This window comes from Panthera uncia (assembly GCF_023721935.1).
Source record: "Panthera uncia isolate 11264 chromosome B2 unlocalized genomic scaffold, Puncia_PCG_1.0 HiC_scaffold_24, whole genome shotgun sequence".
Lineage (NCBI taxonomy): Eukaryota > Metazoa > Chordata > Mammalia > Carnivora > Felidae > Panthera > Panthera uncia.
The window spans coordinates 45,463,622-45,479,817 of record NW_026057580.1 but is presented as its reverse complement, the minus strand read 5'-3'; the positions used below and the strand labels follow the sequence as shown (position 1 = coordinate 45,479,817).

At 36.2% G+C, this 16,196-nt stretch overlaps 1 protein-coding gene across 3 annotated transcripts in view; it reads left to right on the top strand.

Moving 5' to 3' along the window:
* The window catches only part of CEP162 (centrosomal protein 162), a 100,535-nt gene that overhangs the window by 40,992 nt on the left and 43,347 nt on the right, over positions 1 to 16,196 (top strand). For all 3 annotated transcript variants that reach the window (XM_049653965.1, XM_049653964.1, XM_049653963.1), the window contains 5 exons: positions 4,184 to 4,466; positions 5,346 to 5,607; positions 13,133 to 13,266; positions 13,525 to 13,752; positions 14,312 to 14,452. In XM_049653965.1, the coding sequence (XP_049509922.1) occupies positions 4,184 to 4,466; positions 5,346 to 5,607; positions 13,133 to 13,266; positions 13,525 to 13,752; positions 14,312 to 14,452 (1,048 nt within the window). The remainder of the gene's footprint in view (positions 1 to 4,183; positions 4,467 to 5,345; positions 5,608 to 13,132; positions 13,267 to 13,524; positions 13,753 to 14,311; positions 14,453 to 16,196) is intronic.

The window sequence follows — 16,196 nt, the reverse complement described above, 5'->3', positions numbered from 1 at the left end:
TTAATGGAAGCTTGTGGGACCTTCCTGTCATTCTCCAGCACAGAGTAGCACGTTACAGTAACCTTGCATTTGTGTCACATCTATTAGAGTGTCACATCCATCATTTCATGTGATCCTCATAACAAATAGGTCAGGCATCTTTATTTGCATCATTCAGGTGTTGGAACTGAGGTAAATCAGTTTAGTAGTGGAGCTCTCACAAGAACCAGGTCATGAAGATGATGGTGGTGGCAGTGGTGGTGATGATAATAATGATAACAGCTGACGTTTTTATCACACGCTCACTGTGTGTGCAAAGTTCTTTACATCTTTGCATTTTAGATTTCTTTTAATCTTACAGCAACTCTATGAGTTATATTTTATTATTATCCCCATTGCATAGATAAGGAAACTGAGGCTTAAAGAAGTTAAATTGCCCAAGATCGTATGGTTATGTAGGGGTGCCTGGGTGGCTTTGTTGGTTAAGTGTCCGACTCTTGATTTCAGCTCAGGTCATGATCTTCTGGTTTGCGAGAAGTCGGGCTCTGCACTGAGAGCATGAAGCCTGTTTGGGATTCTCTCTCTCCCTCTGTCTCTGCCCCTCACTCAATCACATGCGTGTGCTGTCTCTCTCTCTCTCTCTTTCTCTGCCTCTCTCTCTCAAAATAAATAAACTTTAAAGAAAAACAAAGATCATGTGGTTATAACCAGGAAACACAAGAAATATTTGTGTGTTTTAACAACTTACATTGTCAGATCTCTGATCTCCGTGAAATATATCTGTGAAAAGCCTGTCATCCATTCCTGTATTTATTTGTTCATTTGTGTTTTCAGCAGACACAGTTTGAGCCCTTCCTTGCACTACATCCTCACCATGTAAATCCACTTGTAGTGATTTCTCATCCCGTTTCTGCGTTTGTGCTAGTTGAAAGTGACACAATGAAGCTTACACTAAAACCCATCTACTTGAACGCTTAGTATTCTCCCACTGATCTGCAGCACTAGATAGTATTTTTTAAAGGGCAGACTATTCTCCCTTACTGCTGTTTGGGACTGTGTTGGTGTTAATGAAGAGATTTTTTTTACACATCTTGTGTGTTTGCTGGCATAGGTGGAATCATTTTACTACTGTAAATTCTAAATATAATTTTTTTTGTGTTTGTTTAAAAGCTAAAAACAAGTATACTTACGTTAAAGCCATAACAATAATTACCAAAATGTCAGTGGTATAAACTAGTACACATATCTGAAACCTCTTTAGTAAACTGTAAATAATCTCAGCTGATATAGCAAATAAGTCCTTAAAATTTTAGTAGCTAAACATCATCAAAAACGTATTTTTTGCTCGTGTCATAATCCCATGTGTGTCAGTGGGGTTGGAGTAGGACTCTACTCCACATAGTCATTTAGGGACCCAGGCTACTTTGTCATTAACACATGGTTTTAAGGTTGTCATGGCCTCATTCAACCAGTTGATAAAGAAAAAAGATAATTTAGCACAATTCTTTTTAGCTGCCTCAACAGAGAAATATTACATCACTTCATATTCTACTGGTAAGAACCAGCACATCTAGCAAATTGGGTCCAGGAGGGCTGGGAAATATGATCTGCTTGTGTGCTCAGAAAGATCAGTCAATGAGTTTAATAGACATCTAATTAGTCTCTACCAGAATCTGCCCTTTTAATAGCCAAATATCCATTTTACTCACCTTCATACAAAGACCCACTATCCCCTCCCCAAAGCAAATAGCCCAAAGTCTCATACAGGACCCTGTCCATCTAAAAGGCCAGGATTTTCAGGTGGAGCATAGTCTTCTCCATCAGGTTTGAATGTAGCTCTTCAGTGTCTACTAATCTGTGAATTAAAAGCACAAGTTCTGTACTTGATCCAATATATGATGGTGAAACTGCAACAAATACTCCCATTCAGAAGGGAAATATATGAGGAAAATACAGCAATCAGTAATGCAACCTTGAAGTCCACTGGAAACGCCTTGTAAGGATATTTACACCCTTGGCCACAACTGAAGTCGGTTTTGCAGGGAGGCTGTGCCCATCTTGGAGGATGCATTCCTTTTTTAGTCCACCTCCTACCACCAGGTGGTTTTAGGTCTCCCAAACAAATCTCTGGCTTTTTTTTTTTTTTTTTTTAATGTATGGTTGTAGTTTCTTTATTATTATAGTTTGTTCAAAAAGTTTAGTAGGTGGTGAGGGGTGGGGCGCCTGGGTGGCTCAGTCGGTTAAGTGTCTGACTTTAGCTCAGGTCATGATCTCACAGTTTGAGTTAGAGCCCCGAATCGGGCTCTGTGCTGACAACTCAGAGCCTGGAGCCTACTTCACATTCTGCCTCCCTCTCTGTACCCCTTCCCTGCTCACGCTCTCTCTCTCTCTCTCTCTCTCTCAAAAATAAACATTAAAAAAAAGTCTTAAAAAATAAATTTAGTAGAGCTTCTGATCTATTTGGTTCCAGTCAGTCCCTTGTGCCAGTAACTACACTTAATTTTCTAGACAGAGGCTTTAAATCTGCTTTAAGTCTTTGCTTTTTTTGCCCCCCTTTTTTTCCTGTCAATTCAGTCGCAGCTGTTGGATATTATTGGGAACAATAACCTTAAGTGAAGATAACCCCTTTAATATGATCTTTGTCAAAGGACTGAGTAACTCTTTTCAACTGAGAAATCTCATGAAATCCTTCATTTTTCAATGCCAAATCTTACTCTTTTGAGTCTATGCTCTTTACAAAGTGAATCTATGAGGCCCTTAATTTCTTGACTCTCTCTGTTCCCTTTTATTTTTTCTTACAAACTGACCCTTTTTAAATCTGAGCTCATGTCTTTCTTGTAATATCTAGTCAAACGTAGCCAACAGTAGCTAGCGCTTAGAAATTCTCCTGATATTTTTCTTAGTATCCCAGACTCAGTAGCTATGTGATCTGCCTTATAAACTATTGTAGGTAACAGTTTGGCAAATGTTTTGTCAATGTAAAACATGGGTTGCCACTTCTCCAGCTTTTAGCATAAGTTTCCTTGCCACCCCAAACCCAGCCACTAAGCCAATGACACATATCTTAGGTTCTTGTCACCATAGCGCTCACGTTCTAAAGGCAAGAACTAGTAAGCGGCCCCAGCTAGATGCAGGATGGCAAGGAAACATAATTTAGTTAGTATGCAGGAAGAACAGGAAACAGTTTTGATAACTTCTAGCCAGATTCTGCTACCATGAAGAAGGAAAGAACTATTATATTTTCTGATGATTCCAACTACTTTAGAAAGTTCTCACAATTACTGAGAAACCAATCTATCTCATATGAAAATAGTAGCCTCTTACACTTTATTTTATAAATGACATTATCTTATAAATTATAAAATTAAATGACCTAATAGACCATGATTATGTAGTTTGAAAATAACAATATCTGTATTTTTGGAGCCCCTATAATATACTGATATTTAACCACATTTAGAAAATGTCCTTAAGGGATATTTTCTCTGTTTTAAAAATTGAATGGTCTGAAATGTTGCATTGTATTTAATTATTTTAAACCACAGAAATGATTTTTCTCTAAATACTAGTGATTTTCATGTTTTACTTAAAAATTTTTCCTATACTGTGATGAAATTTATGCTTTTTAATATTTATATTCTATTTCTCACTGACATAAATTATGGTTACTTCTTTAGTTTCTTGTAAAAATGTGTAAAATCTTTTTCCTGCCTCAAATGCATGTTGACTTTATAAGGTATTATGGATAAATGATATATTACACAAAGGTCACTTAGAGATTCATTTTTTATTTTTTCTTACACTAAAACCATCTCAGTCTTGCTTTGTTTGGCTTTCCTTTGAAGTAGGTCTCAGAGTTATCCATGTAATTCTTTATATTATACTGCATCAAAATTACATTATCTGAAATTTAAAACAGTTATATGACACTATGTGAGCATACTCTGTCAGCCAGAATTACAAATAATGTATTTAACATTCAGGACACAATTTGAATAGTTATAAACATCAAATGTATTTAATATTAGTATAAATAACATTATACATATTAAAATATAAATCTTATATTTTGTGTGTGTATATATGTGATATATATATAGTGTGTGTATATGTATGTGTGTGTGTGTGTGTGTGTGTGTGTGTGTGTGTATAAAACTGGTATTTGAGGAGTCACCTAAGGTTCATTCTCTGTTTTGTTTTATAGCTATAAGAAACTGGCTGATAGTAAAGAAACTGAATGTGTTAGCCCTATACCCCTTAAGAGGAACCCAAATATTATATCTCAAGAACCACAAAATGTAAACCAACTTTTCGACAAAAATGAAGAGAATGTGGTTTTACAAAAGACAACAAATAAAGATAGAGAAAATAGCTGTCTAGGAGTAAATGCTACGGAAGAACATATAGATAAAATGTACCTTGATATTTTGAGGAAAAAAATATCTGTTGGTCCTCCATTATTGCCTCCGGGTGACAAAGTAAATAAAGTAAGTGTTTATAATCTAAGTTGATTAGACATACTGAGAAATGAAGTTATGTAAATACTATTGATAAGTAGGTACTTCTTAAGCTGGTGGGTCTGATTACATACTAATCTCCACATAGATCCTGGATATTTGTGAGCAGTATTTATTACAACATCCTATAATCCCCAAATTGTAAAATACCACTATCTAGCATTCGCTTTCTTTTGGAAGCCATTATTTACATTATTCCTTTGTTTTTAGTAAGCATAGTGTAGAATTTGAGTAGCATAAGAAAATAAAGTTTATTCATCATTCTAATGCTTTTTATTTAATCTATCCAGTAGTGTGTATTTTGCAAAAGTAGATAAGTTGTCATTTACAAAAATGCTATCAGCAGCTGTTGAGAAAGTTATATTTTACTGTTCCATTTTCTTCTGTTCTTGATCTATTCTGATTTATAGTTTCTTTGATCTTGGTATTGTAGTTTTATGGTTTTGAGTTATATGTTTACCATAAACCATCTGAAGTTTTTTGTGGAATAAGACAGGGTATTAATAAATTTTTATCTTGAGAATTCTAGGAAAAAAAGATACAATTTTATGTTATTTCAAAATATATTCCTCTCTGCTTTCCTCCATCTTAATTCTAGTAATTACACGTCTTGCTTTCTGGGAAGCTTATTTTGTTTTATTCTTTTGCTTTGTTTTACTCCTGACTTTGAAGATGTGCTTCAAAATATTAAAATTCTGATGAGTTAGACTTTGAGAATTCTAATGTGTAGTGGTTTGTCTTCTACAAACTATTATCTAGTAATCACTATGGTTTGCCATCTGTTAAATCTCCATTCACAGCTGTAGTTGAAGTTAATTTATATCCTAAAGAGTTTCTACTTGTGTGCAGACTTTTAGATCTCAACTCAGTTCTGGCGAAGAAGGGGCTGTAACTGGTAAACATGAACCACACAAGAAGGCCAGAAGTGCACCTCCTGTACTTAAAAGAAAACCCCAGAGTGGATTATATGCATCAGTTAGGAGCTCAGGCTATGGCAAACCCAGTTCACCATTCAAGTCTTTTTCTACTCTTGAAAAGAAAACTTCAAAGGACATTATGAAAAGTAAAACTGTGAGATCCATTCCTACTTCAAATCAAGCTAGGAAAAAAGGTAATCATATGCTCTTTTCATATTATAGTTCTGTGCATATAGTGTATTATTTTATGTTCCTTGTTCTCTACGTTCCCTATTTATTTCTCTCCTTCTGTGAACTTTTCTTCTTATAAAAAAAATTAATATTCAGATAGTATATTCCATTCTGAAAGATTCATTAGATTTTGGCTTTCCAGAATGACACTTGTGAAGTATGGGAAATGAATAGACGATAGGAGAATCAAACTTAACCTCATCTGGTTGACTTTGGAATATCCGTTGTTTACCAGAGAAGACCTACAAATTCAGAATGCAAATGGCAAGCTACAAATGAAGGTTGATATAGAGATTATTTGGATATTAGTTTCATATAGGCTGAGATAGGCAGGATGTTTTATATATCACATAATGCGTATTTTTATATATTGCAGTGCCTCTGTTAGTTATTTCCTAATGCAGTTCATTTACATTGACAGTAGGAAAGGGTAATTTTCAATTTAGAAGCCTATGCAGCTATTAAAAGAAACAGAAATGTTCATATCAAACCAACATTTCTGCTGCCTTTAAACTCCAGTGAGGGGAGCACCTGGGTAGCTCAGTCGATTGAGCGTCTGACTTTGGCCCAGGTCATGATCTCACAGCTAGTGAGTTCGAGCCCCCACATCAGGCTCTGTGCTGACAGCTCAGAGCCTGGAGCCTGCTTTGGATTCTGTGTCTCCCTCTCTCTCTGCCCCAACCCACTCGCATTCTGTCTCTCTCAAAAATAAATAAACATTAAAAAAATAAATTAAAAAAAAACTCCAGTGAGGAAGGGGGAGCAATGGAGCCAGAAGCATTTCATCCTTTCCTTTATGATTAAATTTAATAGGTGACCAGTTTCATCATTGTTATGGTGATAGTTGTCATGAGGAGAATTGTCCTCATTGGAAAATTCATTTCTAGCTTAAAATGTCTTTCCTTGCTTTTCCCTAAGACTGTTAATTCCAGGACCACTTTGACTGTATTCTAAATTCTTAAGGCATTAAATAGACTCTCTCCTGCCTTTGTGTGTCTGTATTTGCTGCAGCAGCCTGTGCATCTCAGATGGAAAAGAAGGCCTGGGCTGATTTATGTGAGAGTAAAGGAGAAAACAGCAGCAGGAAGTAGTTATTCTGGACAGACAGGAATATGATTCTGTAGGATTAATGCAAGCATCCTTTCCTCCTGTTCTTAACCTGTGGACCTCCAGTTCCTTTCCCTACAAGGTCTTTTGTATTATTTTCCTGTGGAACACCAACTTGTGATGTTGTCATCTACTTGTCACTAATTAACCATTCATTGGATCTAGTGCTTAATATTAAAAAAATAAACACTTGGGACATTTTTCAAATTTTAGTATGATCAAGAGAAGAATGAAAATTTTTCATTGATGTTTAGGAGTATTCATGCTAATTTTGTTTTTAGTATTATTTATTCTATTATATTTATTTTAGATAAATTAATCCCCAACATTTTTGAAGTTTATTTTATCCAGATTAATTCATTTAACAAATGTTTTTGGAGCACCTACTTTGGCCCAGGCACTATTAGGCCCTTGGGCTACCTCAGTGAGGGGCTACCTCACTTCCCCTCCCCCATCTTTGTAGAACTTTCATCTGATAAGGAGAGACATTTAACAGTAAGCATAATAAATAAGTAAATGATGTTACATGCTAAGGAAAAGTAAAAAGTAGAGGAAGTGTCAGTGGTGGAGTGCAGCAGGTCGCAGTTTTAAATAGGATAGAGTAGGCCTCATTGAGAAGGAGCCACTGAACAAAGACTTGTAGGAGGTAAGAGTATTGGCCATGTGGATACCTGGGGAATCATATTCCAGAAAGGTGAAATAACCATGCAGAAGTCTTAAAGTAGAAAAGAATATCTGGCATGTTTAAGGAATACATAGAAGCTTGTATCATGAGGGCAGAGTGAGTAAAGAGGGTAGTAGGAGATGAGATCAGAGAATCAAAAGTGCTGGAATGTATCAGTTTTTCTAGGGCATTTTAAAGACTTAGATTTTACGCTGAGTAAATAGGTGAGCCGCTGAAAAGCTTTGACATGGGAGTAACCTCATCTGACCTCTTTAGACAGATTTCTCTGGCAGTTGTGTTAAAGATCATATACATATAAATACATTCACATAGCATACGGGGCATGGGAAAGAAGCACAGAAACCAGTGAGATGGTGATTTTAGGAATCTAGGCTAGAAGTGATGGGGCTCAAACCAGAGTGGTGGCAGTGGAGGTAATGAGAAGTGGTTGAATAAGGATGTATTTAGAAGGTAGAACCAAAGGGCCACCTGGGTGGGTTAGTCAGTTAAGCGTCCGACTTCAGCTCAGGTCATGATCTCATGGCTCATGGGTTCGAGCCCCACATCGAGCTCTGTGCTGACAGCTCAGAGCCTGGAGTCTGCTTCAGATTCTGTGTCTCCCTCTCTCTCTGCTCCTCCTCCGCTCATGTTCTGTCTCTCAAAAATAAATAAACATTAAAAAAAAATAAAAAGAAGATAGAACCAAAAATCTAAAAGATTGGTTTGGGGTTGTGAAAGAGGATTTCTGAATGATGCCAAAATTTTTGGCTTGAGTAGCTGGAAAAATAGAGTCACTGTCCAGCTGGGATGGAGAAGGCTTTGGTAGAGTAGATTTGGGGGTGGAAAGAAGATCAAGAGTATAGTTGATGAGGTGATAATTTTGAAATGATCGTTCTATATGCAAGTGGAGACAACAAGGAGCCAATTAGATTGAAAAGTCTAGACTGTAAGAGGGAGGTGTGGACAGCAGATATGACTTGGGAGTTATTATTAAAACTAATATAGGTAGTTTTTAAAACATGAGACTGACAAAGATTATCAAGAGAGTGAGCATAGCTAGAGAAAAAAGCAAACCAAGGCCTAAGGAGTAACCTATAAAGAGAATAGAGTGAGATTGGAGGAAACCTGAATATGTGGGATCCTGAAAGCTAACTGAAGAAAGGAGAATTTATTTCTCTGTCAGTTGCTGCTGAGAGATAAAGGAAAGTATAAACTGGGCACCGACCCTTGGGTTTAGCAAGGAGGAGGTCATCAGTAAACTGGACAGTTTCCATGGATATGTGGCTGTAAAATGCAAGTTGAATGAGAATAGGAGGGATTAGGAGAAATGGAATTGGATACTTAATTTATAGACCACCCTGGAGCACAGCGTGTAGCTGGCATGGGAGGTGGAGTCAAGAAAAGCTTTTTGTTTTGCTTTTTTTTTTAAGTGGCTGAAATAATAGTATGTCTAATAGTATGTTTATGCTTTTTGGAAAGATTGAGTAATTTATGGTAGAGGGGAAGAATTGCTACAATAATGTCCTTGAGTAGAGGAGCTATAAGCAAATCTGTTCATTGGAAGGGTTGGCTCTAGATAGAGGCATGGACAGTTTATCTGTGGAAACAGATGGGAAGAGAGAAATGTAGGTACAGATACTGGTGGATAGGTAGAAATGGTGAAAGAATGTGGATGATTTCTTCTGATTGCTTCCATTTTCTCTAAGAAATAAAACATAATATCATTAGCTGGCATTGAGGATGGGGTAGGAGTGTTGGAGGAGAGAAGAGAAGATGGGAAATAGCCATCCTGAAGGACTAGAGTGCCAGCAGCAGAGTTCTCTTGTAGTTAGTGATTATGCATTTAAGTTGAATCAGGCAGCATGTTTGTGTGGGTGAGTGTGCGTGTCCACATTGTGCTGCATGACTACAGGTGTTGGATAGTTGTATAGTTGGATTTATCAAGAAGAGTGGTTTCTGCCAAATGAGTGCAGTGTATGGAGAGAGGAGTAAGAAGGGAGCTTAATGGTGTATGTGGAATTCAGGTTGAGTAAGGAAGGAAGAAAGGAAATCGAGGGGTGTAGTACAGTATGAAACAGGTAGGATCAACTAACTGACTGTGAGTCCTTGAGTAGAGGAGCTGTCATGGAATCTAGTAATTGGTCAAGGGATTGTTGGAATCCAGGTACCAGAGGGCATGAAGTGGAAGATAGGAGTGATAGAGAGTAAATGCCTAAGACTGAGATCAGGAGTGATTATGTTACTGGTAATAGAAAAGGTCTAGACTGTACCAATGGAAGTAAGTAGCTGAGGTGGAGAAGTGGAGTATAATGACCCAAAAGCCAGGGTTTGAAAGGATCACCTATGAGTGTATTGAAATTACTAAGAATGGGGGTGCCTGGGTGGCTCGGTCGGTTGAGCGTCCGACTTCGGCTCAGGTCATGATCTCACGGCTTGTGAGTTTGAGCCCCGTGTCGGGCTTTGTGCCGACAGCTCGGAGCCTGAAGCCTGCTGAGGATTCTGTGTCTCCCTCTCTCTCTGCGCATCCCTTACTAGGACTCTGTCTCTCTCTAAAATATAAAAATAAAAAAAATAAAAAGTTTAAAAAAAATTTTAAAAAATTACTAAGAATGAAGACAGAAGTAATGTCACAGTTGATGGAAAAGAAACGAGGGGCATGCTTTAGAGGTTGATAGATGAAGACAACAATATTTTTATGAGTATTTTTTCCTGTTTTAAAATTTTATAGTCTTTGTGACTATCAAAATAGAAGTAAAACACTAAAATTTATATTAGAGTACAATGATAAACCATGACTGTCCATTTTTAAACTGTTTTTCATTAGACCATTAAGTATAATATCTTTTTTATCTCTTTTTCTTGTAAAATTCCCTCAGAGAAATTTTCCTTTTATTCAGAAGAATTTTAATTCTTTTGGATGGTTGTTACTTGTCACAGGTTGGGCTTTCCAACAAGCAGACTCCGAGATAGATATTAGTGTACAGAAAGTACAGAAAGTTCATTTTCTAAATGAGCTTAGAATCAATATTGGTTAAGATGAAAAATAAGCCAGCTGCTGGGGCTTACTCAGAGTTTCTCTTTTTCATGTAAAATGAAGTCAGGGATAGGCAGTTCAGAGCTAGTGCCACTGTGCAAGGAACAGATCCCTCTTCTTTCCTGCTGCAGAATCCTTTATATGTGACTTTTGTCTTCATTGTCATAAGATGGCTACTCAGCCTCCATGCCCTGTCAGGAGGAAACGTGAAAGGTAAAAGGTTCATGCCAGTTAAATCAACTTCTTAATCAGGAAAATAGTGTCTTTTCTGAAAGCCCCAGGTAAGGAACTTTTGGTTTCATCTTATTAGCCTGAATTTTGATCTTGTGGTCACCCCCAGTTACTTGGAGTCCAGGGAGATGAGTATTTTCAACTGGCTACATTGCTGCCTAGGGCAAAATTAATAAGGAGTCTCAAATTAATAGGGAGGAAGAGGAGATTGGCAATTAGCAGTGCCTGCTATGTGGTTTTCCTTTTTATTTTAAATTAATTTTCTTTGGCTGTTAATCTATCTTTTTATTTTTAGACTAATAAGTTTCTTGTTACAAAAGGAATAGTTGCTCATTTTTTAAATTCAAAAATACATAAAAGTAAAGCAATTGCTTAGCAAGAAACAACTAGTGTCATACTGGGTTAGCATCATTTCATGCTTCTCATGTGTATGTCCTCATACAGATAGAAGGAAACGTAGATGGGTGGATGGAAGGAGAGAGGCAGACATAGCTAAATGGACAAAACATTTTATAAGAACAGGATCACTCTTTATAAGTTCTTTTTAAATAAAATATTAAATTTAGTTTTTCTTAAATCTGTAAGAAGAAAATGAAACTTCATCCTAGGAAATAGATCTCAAAAGATCCCTTTAAGAAAATAAATTTTGAAAACTACTCAAATGTTGCCAAAATCATGCTGTTTTTAACTACATTTTCAATTTTATGCATTATCAGTTTCCTCTTCTATGAAATATAAGATAGTAAAACTCTTACATCTCCCACTCACATGCCTTTTACTCATTTTTGTTGATTTCATTTTTACTTGTCCAAAATGTCTCTCCTTGTCCAACTCATTTTTGTTGATTTCATTTTTACTTCTCCATAAAGTCTCTCCTGCAACCCCCTCAGCTTTTGAATTTAGATCTTGGTTCTGGTTATTAAAGAGATGGAATGCTTTTCACAGGTCCCTTAGCCATAGCTTCTTCATTCTGCAATTATGATGATTGGTTTCTTATTTGACTAAATTTTCTTAATCCATTGTTTTTTTTCAAGAAAGGTTCAAAAAGTCCAAATTCTGCAGCGTTTTCACATTTGAATTTTATATCCAGGCAGATTTTCTCTCATATGTGAAGAAAAAAGATACTGTCTGTGTACCATTACTGAAAATAATTACTTAGAGAAATCATAATTAAGAACTCAGGAAGAGAGAATTCTGGTATAAAAGCACTGGCTGACTGCAACTTGACTAAACCACCTGCCACTCTTAGCTGCCACTTCCTAGGGAGAGTGACAGTCCTAGCAGATCACTCCCCATTCATTGGCCACGTTAATGGACCTCCAGTGACCTGGAAAGATGAATGCCAGCTTTCACAATGACTCAGTTTCTTTGGGAACACTTCAGGAAATTTCTCCAAAAAAACCTTTTACATCAGATAGTCCAATTAAATATGACTAGTGCTCTGTAAGGAAAACCTCTGCATGCCTGGAAAAAAGATGAGAAAGAAATCTTTGGGTGAGGTGCTATTGGTGACTTGTTTCTTGTTTTGACTCTTCTATATTTTCCAAATCTTCAATAACCATGTATTTTGCTTTTAATGAAAATGTAAACTTTACACTTAAAAAGTTAGCACCGTGAAGAAATTATATTTAAAAATATAAATTTCAAATTCTTCATTTACTTCTAAGGCAGATAAATAAATGTTTACTGACTCTTGAGCTCAGAATCGGTAGTATTTGAATATGGGCCTCAAGATCTCTTCCAGGTATTTGTCATAAATGGTTTTTTTTTTATTATTATTAATTGAATAACTTATTGGCCTTAGAATTATTCATACTGTTTGGGGATTTATGAAGTACCTTAAAATAGCTGAAAATTTGACTAGAATATACATTTATCACATTTTTTTCTAATTTAATATATATTATCAGGGTTTTATAGCAGTATAATAATTTTATTTTTTAATCAAATTTAGACTAGCTGTTATAAAGTTGCCATGCAATTTATATTATTCCATTGATCCTACATCTTGATACACACTATTTATGAAAAGTGTGCTTTGAGAGCACACTTAATCTGAACTAAAATGCTTTATAACGTTATCAGCTGCTCTTTGATTCGTCATTTAGATATTATTGTTGTGAATATTTAAAAGAATAGTTTATTTAAAATTAGTAAGGCCTGAAATTATCCCTGTCCACATTCTTCTCACATTTTTTAGCTCCATTTATCATTTGACATGAATCTTGGGTCAGTTAGCCTTCTCTGTCAAATTGAATGAAATGTTGATTATGGGCATCCGTGAGCAAGTAGTGAAACAGCTGTGTTCTAGTGTTATACCTCAGCCTATTTTGAGATCCTCATTTATGTTAGTGTTCCCATTGTATTAGTATTTGTTGTTACATAATTGCTGAATAAACATTCAACTTTGTTTGCATTTGTGGTGCTTTTGTCTATTGTTTACAATATTCAGAAATCTTATCTGAAACAAAAGTCATCAAGCCTGCAGCTCTGGGTAAACCAGCTCCCAAAATTGAAAATTGCCTGGCCACCCCTAAGAAGTCTGAAGATTCTACAGAAACCGATTACTGTGTTCAGTTTCAGAATGTAGGTATTGAATTTCAAAATCACATTCATAATTTTTTTCTGTTCTATAATATTAAAACTCAAGTATAAGTAATATGTGAAATTTCTTTTGCATCAAGTGTGATGTTCTAATCTTACTGAACATTTATTGATTTCCTTATATAGTAGAACATTGTTAACCATGTCATTTTTATTCATTGTGGGTTTTTTTTCCCAACCACCTATGTTCAAATCTACTATGTAAATATACTATAATGAAGTGATGCTTCTCCTTAAAAGGATTCTTCAGGATACTGTGGTGGGAACAAGGAGACAGAGTTACTTATGTTTAAAAGAGTTCAGGAAGCAGAGGAAAAATGGAGGGGTGCACAAGCCCTAATTGAGCAAATTAAAGTTACATTCTCAGAAAAAGAGAGAGAGCTGGAAAATAAGATGGAAGAACTAAGGAGACAACAGGAAAAGGAACTCTTCAGACTAAATCAAGATAATTATATTCTTCAAGCCAAGGTACTAGACACATTGTCCTATTTCTCCTTTCATTGATTAAAAAAAAAAAACAAAAAACAAAAAAAAAACAAAAAAACTTTTACTCCCTGCAAAATGCATTGTCATCCTTTGTTCCTGTGGCTGTTTGACTTGCTGTATTTGCTGTGTAAAATATGAACAGGGTTCCGAAGACTGCCTCCTCACAGCAGAGCCTAAACCAAACCCAATGGGGAAAAAAAATCAAAATTTAAATTGGCCCATTTTGATAATTTTCTTCTGTTAGCAGTCCTTTCTGAGAACAAATCCCTTAGTTCACTCTGATCTTCAAAGAAGATGGTTTCAGAAAGAACTGCTATGGAAGGGCCTAGATTCAGAGAATGACACTGTAGCATTCCTGAGTTACTTTCATCACCAGAACCATCAGCATAAAACATCACTGTAATGATTTAACTGTAGTTAGTGTTATTCCATTGTGGTTATGGGACAGTTTTATATATATGCACCTTGAGTTTTCTGTTATTCTTCCTTATTTCTCATTTCATCATTTCCTTACTTAAATAAAACGTCTGTTTTCTCAAAGTTGAGTAGCTTTGAAGAAACAAACAAAAAGCAAAGATGGTTACATTTTGGAGAAACAGCTGATCCTGTCACTGAAGAAAAATTGAAGCAAATTCAAAAAGAAATACAAGAACAAGAGACACTTCTTCAAGGATATCAACAAGTATGGTGATTCTTCAGCACATTGTGAATTTGTTCTTGAGATCCTTTAATTGTAAAAATAAGGCATATTAAAAAATGTGCTCCTGTAGCAGGTAATAGGAATTCTGGCAAATATGAGGGAATAGTAATTTGACTAGTCTGAACATTTTTAATGGGTATAATTAAAGTGGTTAAGAGCATGGGTTCTGGATTCAAAGAATCCTGTGTTAGTCTTTGCCCACCACCTGCTGTGCTGCCTTGGGCAAATCACTTCACCTCTCTAAGCCGGTTTCCTCATCCTTGAAATGAGATGGTAATAATAATAGCTGCCTCATACGATGGTTGTGAAATTAAAATAAGAAAGTGTAAACCGACCTGTTAGTACCTGGCACATAGGTACTAACCAGTTAGTGAATGTCACCTGTTACTATTTTTAATAGGCATATTCCTTAGAAACTGCCCTGTGTTTCTTTAGTTTTGTGTAATGCTTTTCACTGGATTGTATTGACTAGTTTTGGTATTCTATTCAAAAATACAAATCTGAAATTAATTGCCAGTGTGCCAAGAATGAAAAAATTTGAATTAAATGAGAGAAAATCTGTGTGTCCTACAGAGGGCAGATACTTGCCATATGTGATGGAATCTTGGTGATGTTGACTAAGCCAGTCAGCCAGGACAGGTTTAGTGATCTCCAGCATAAAACTTCATCTTAGTTTCCTCCTTTTCCCCTTACTTTCCTCCCCTTCTCTTTCTCTTTCATTACCTTTTCCTCTTTTGACCTTTAAGCACCAAGCCTGGCAATAACAAGCATTGTCATCAGAGGACATCCAGAGAAAGCATTGTCACAACTTTTCCTATAAATGAATACTGGTTTCAGAGGACACACTGCCCTAGAGTTAGAACCTTCCAAATCCTTCACCTGCCATTCTGATCTTGCTGTGTAGAGCACACGTTTTTAAGGAGGATTTCACAGACCCAGAAGGATGCCAACTACCTTCTCCCACAAAGATAACACAAAACTTGTGTATCTATGTACATTAAATTGCAGGTATTCAGGCACAGACCATCTACCAGGCACCAGGCCAGACATGGTGAGAGAGTCTGTGGTTTTTATTAGATCCTCAAAGGTCATTGGTTTTCATAGGATTCTTAATTTTAAAAAGGGTTAATAAGCCACAGCACCTAAGCACAGATGGGTACTTTCTCCTTCTGATCTCACTGTTTGAGTCACTCTTTAGTCCAAAGCTGGTGGAGAACTGGGCCTAGTCTCTGCTCAGCCTTGTCCTTACACTTTTGGAAACACCTGGTGTCTAACTTCCTGCTCACAGAAAGTTCCAAAAACAAGCATGGAAGCCTGTCATAGCTAACTATATCCAATTACTTCACTGCAGGGAGCCAGGTTAGAAGCAGAAAAAGGGGATGCAAACAGTCCCAGTGGGCCTTTCTGACCCTGTTCCTCACAGTTGGGATGTAGTTATTCCTACAGCCACTCCCCCACTTCTGTGAAATACAGTGCCTTACACTGACTTTAGGATCTCTTGCTTTGAGAGTTTTTGCACCTTTTTTTTTCTTTTTTTCAAGTAAGCATTTTGGAAAGAATTGTTTTCAGATTAACAGGTTTTCTTCTGAGATAAAGAGTTTAATAAAAGATTTTGCTTACTCAAAAATTGAAAAAATTTAAAAGACTTTAAGAATGCTTAAAGGATGTATCTGTTGTGAGCATATATATTTGCTATGTAAGTACTGATGACTTTTAACTAAAATGT